Source organism: Lepisma saccharinum, chromosome 12 (genome assembly GCF_977018435.1).
Source record: "Lepisma saccharinum chromosome 12, izLepSacc3.1, whole genome shotgun sequence".
Classification (NCBI taxonomy): domain Eukaryota; kingdom Metazoa; phylum Arthropoda; class Insecta; order Zygentoma; family Lepismatidae; genus Lepisma; species Lepisma saccharinum.
Window position 1 is genome coordinate 28,276,139 of NC_139240.1, and position 3,741 is coordinate 28,279,879.

Genomic DNA, 3,741 nt, shown 5'->3' on the forward strand with positions numbered 1-3,741 from the left:
GATAAATCAGAAGTAAATGAAGTCCACACAGCAGAACCTTTAGTTCCAGAACCTAACTTGACTGAAGTTAAAGATGCTATTAAAAGGCTAAAGAATAACAAAGCACCTGGCATTGATTTAATACCAGCTGAGTTAATTAAATATGGTGGAAATTCATTAATATGTCAAATTCATAAATTAATTTGTTTAATATGGAATAAAGAAGAAATCCCTCAACAGTGGAAAGAATCCATAATTGTTCCTGTGTTTAAAAAAGGTGATAAAATGAACTGCAATAATTACCGTGGAATTTCTCTACTCTCAACAACATATAAAATATTATCTAACATTCTTTTAACAAGACTAACCCCATATGCTAATGAAATTATAGGTGATTATCAATGTGGATTTAAACGCAACAGATCAACTACAGATCAAATTTTTCACATCAGACAGACACTCGAAAAAAAGTGGGAATATAATCAAAATGTCCATCAGCTATTCGTTGATTTCAAAAAAGCATATGATTCGGTCAAAAGAGATAAATTATATAATATATTAGTAGACTTTGGAATACCTAAGAAGCTTGTTAGTATGATAAAAGTATGCACCAGTGAAACAGAAAGTAAAATTCGTGTGGGTATTAATATGTCTGACAAATTTACAATTCATGATGGGTTAAAACAAGGAGATGCATTATCTCCATTGCTCTTTAATTTTGCCTTAGAATATGCTGTTAGGAAGGTAAACGAAACTAAAGAAGGACTAAAATTAAATGGTGTGACTCAGTTGTTAGCATATGCAGATGATGTAGACTTACTGGGGGATGATGTGAATACAATTAAGAATAATGCTAAAATATTTTTCAAAACTGCTAAAGAGATAGGTTTGGAAGTTAACAAAGAGAAAACTAAATATATGCTTACAGGCCGAAACCAAGTGTTAGATAATAATCAAAATCTAATTATTGGTAACAACTCGTTTGAAACCGTTTCCAAATTCAAATACTTAGGAGTAATATTAACAAATGAAAATTATATTAAAGAGGAAATAAAAAGTAGGCTTAATTCAGGAAATGCATGTTACTTCTCTCTTCATAAACTTTTGTCTTCTCGTTTAATATCTAAGAAACTAAAAGTTAAAATATACAAAACAGTAATTTTGCCTGTAGTATTATATGGGTGTGAAACTTGGTCCCTTACATTGAAAGAGGAACATAAATTGAGAGTATTTGAAAATAGGATCCTTAGGAAAATATTTGGACCTAAAAGGGATGAGGAGACAGGTGAGTGGAGAAGGTTACATAATTTAGAACTACATAATTTGTATTCATGTCCAGACATTATTAGAATAATTAAATCAAGAAGACTTAGGTGGGCAGGCCATGTGGCACGAATGGGAGAGGAAAGAGGAGTTTACAGGATTCTTGTTGGGAAACCTGATGGTAAGAGACCAGTAGGAAGGCCAAGACGAAGATGGAGGGACAACGTCGAGATGGACCTAAGGGAAATCGGTAGGGATGGAAAAGAGTATATAGATCTTGCACAAGATAGGGACAGATGGAAGGCCTGTGTTGCTGCAGCCATGAACCTTCGGGTTTAAGAAGGCTAGAGAGTTAGTTAGTTAGTTATCGGAATGGCAATTTTCTTCAGAACGAAAATGAATTCGTAAAGCAAGAATAAGCACAGCACCTCTAATTACCCACTGCCATTCAACACGCTACTATTCGTAAATTCAGAATTATTATTTTAGGGTTCAAATTCTGGCATCTGAAAGAGGGACACTTGGCCAAAAAGTTTCAGGTTTGTTAACATTTACTAGTTAATGATATTTTTGTTAAGCTCCTGGGACCTGAGGAACAAAAATATAGATCTTTTAAAATGATTTCTCAAATTAAATGTAGAAATTATGCAGCACACTAGCCCAGGGACTCTATAGCTTATTCATGGGATGGAAAAATTGTCATTTCCACCCCCCACACCCACCCCCCTCGCCAATCTGTATATTCGTTTGACTTAGATTCGAGTGTTAATATTGGTTATGATTATTGGTAAGGTGATAAGGGGTTACATCATTTATTGAAACTTAAGTAACTATGCTATTGGTTATACAGTATAAACAATAATAATGACAATTATCGTGCCTAGCACTCTGATTACTCTACTGGGAAGATAATTTACACCTGTAAGTTTTCCAAAACAAATACACATTTCACTTCGTATGACAAGAATCGGCGATGAAATTTCGTAAGTAGAAATTCAGTAGCATTAGTTTACCTTAACTTTCCCAAGATATGAAAAATTCCGTTTTTGAATTGTTTGATCATAATGTCGTGACCATCCATGATATTTTCCTTGCATATCAACGATATGTTTTTGAAAATAGGGTTAGCAACACTTAATTGGAATGACTTGCGATGTGGTAGTCTGAAACCTGGCCAGGATGAGCAATCGTTCATTGGAGCTACGGAGTCAAGATGCCATACACGTATGAAGCTAGTCGCGGCCGTATAATTGGCATGTTCAAATGTGGCTGCACAATTTCCGATATCGCAATAGCCATTGGAAGGCATGAAAATGTTGTTCGTCATTGGATAGAGCGTTTTCAACATGAAGGAGAAGAGGGCCTGAAAACAAGAAGGAAAACAGGGTGCCGCAGAGTGATATCAGGAGAGCAAGATGCTGCTATTGTGGAACACATTGCAAATCATCCATTTTCTCCATCCAGTATTGTTGCCAGACAATTACAACTGCAGTGTTCAAGTGATACAATACGAAGGCGTCTACAAGCTGCGGGGATATGGCACAGAACACCAGCGAAGAAAGTGCAACTCACAGCGCAACACGTAAATGCTCGTCTTGGGTTTGATTTACAATATCTACCCATGACAAATGACTTTTGGGAAACAGTAATTTGGACTGAAGAGAAAGTGCTTTGTTCGGATGAAGATGGCCAAATTAATTTGTGGCAACCGGACAGAACTCGTTATGATCCAAGATATGTTCGTAGCAATCCAAGAAGTGGAAGAATTTCAGTGGCATTTTGGGTGTGGATCAGTGCAGCTGGTGCAGGAGATATCGAAGAAATATCCTCGAGGATGGATTCCGAAGAATATATTAAAGTGCTTGAAGAACATATGCTACCAACAGTTGCGTTATTTATCCTTGGGAGGAAATGCCCATCATCAACTTCGTTCATGATAATTGCAGTATCCATACGTCCAGAAGAACAAAACAATGGCTTGCACATCACCCTGACATTCAGCCAATCGAATGGCCAGCAAAATCACCAGACCTCAATCCAATTGAAGACGTATGGTCCATTATGGTGAGAGAATGGGAACCTGGCTATGAAAGAACAAGAGAACAATAACGTGTCCATGAGTTTGACGTATGGAAAACTATACAGAACAGGCCACGTATTTGTCATAGACTTGTTGAATCTATGCCCAGAAGATTACATGAGGTAATCGACAACAATGGCTGGTGGACTCATTACTGAACACACGTCAACATTATTTGAAACATTGAAAATCAAGTTTATTTTTTGTTTGTTTGAATGAGTGTGTCCTTTCTTTCTTTCTGTTTCCCTACAGACAATATATTTATTTTCCTTGAAACATTTTGAACTGATTTTTACAAGGCTGCATTAATTTAGCATGTGACACAATGGTTTCAAAATATGGCATTTCAGTTTGGAACAGACAAACTAAAGTCAAGTTTGCAAAAGCAAATACATTTTTTTTGCCCTTGTAACTCATTG

At 36.2% G+C, this 3,741-nt stretch overlaps 1 protein-coding gene across 1 annotated transcript; it reads left to right on the forward strand.

Annotated features, from left to right (window-relative positions):
- The first annotated feature begins 2,455 nt into the window (after positions 1-2,455).
- LOC145996284 (uncharacterized) lies at positions 2,456-3,310 on the forward strand. Its single transcript, XM_083132712.1, has one exon. It carries the CDS (start codon positions 2,456-2,458, stop codon positions 3,308-3,310), a length of 855 nt encoding a protein of 284 aa, XP_082988838.1.
- Positions 3,311-3,741: the final 431 nt, after the last annotated feature.

Excerpts from the sequence above, each read along its gene's own strand:
- LOC145996284 (XM_083132712.1), top strand. The coding sequence starts at position 2,456 with ATGCCATACACGTATGAAGCTAGTCGCGGCCGTATAATTGGCATGTTC.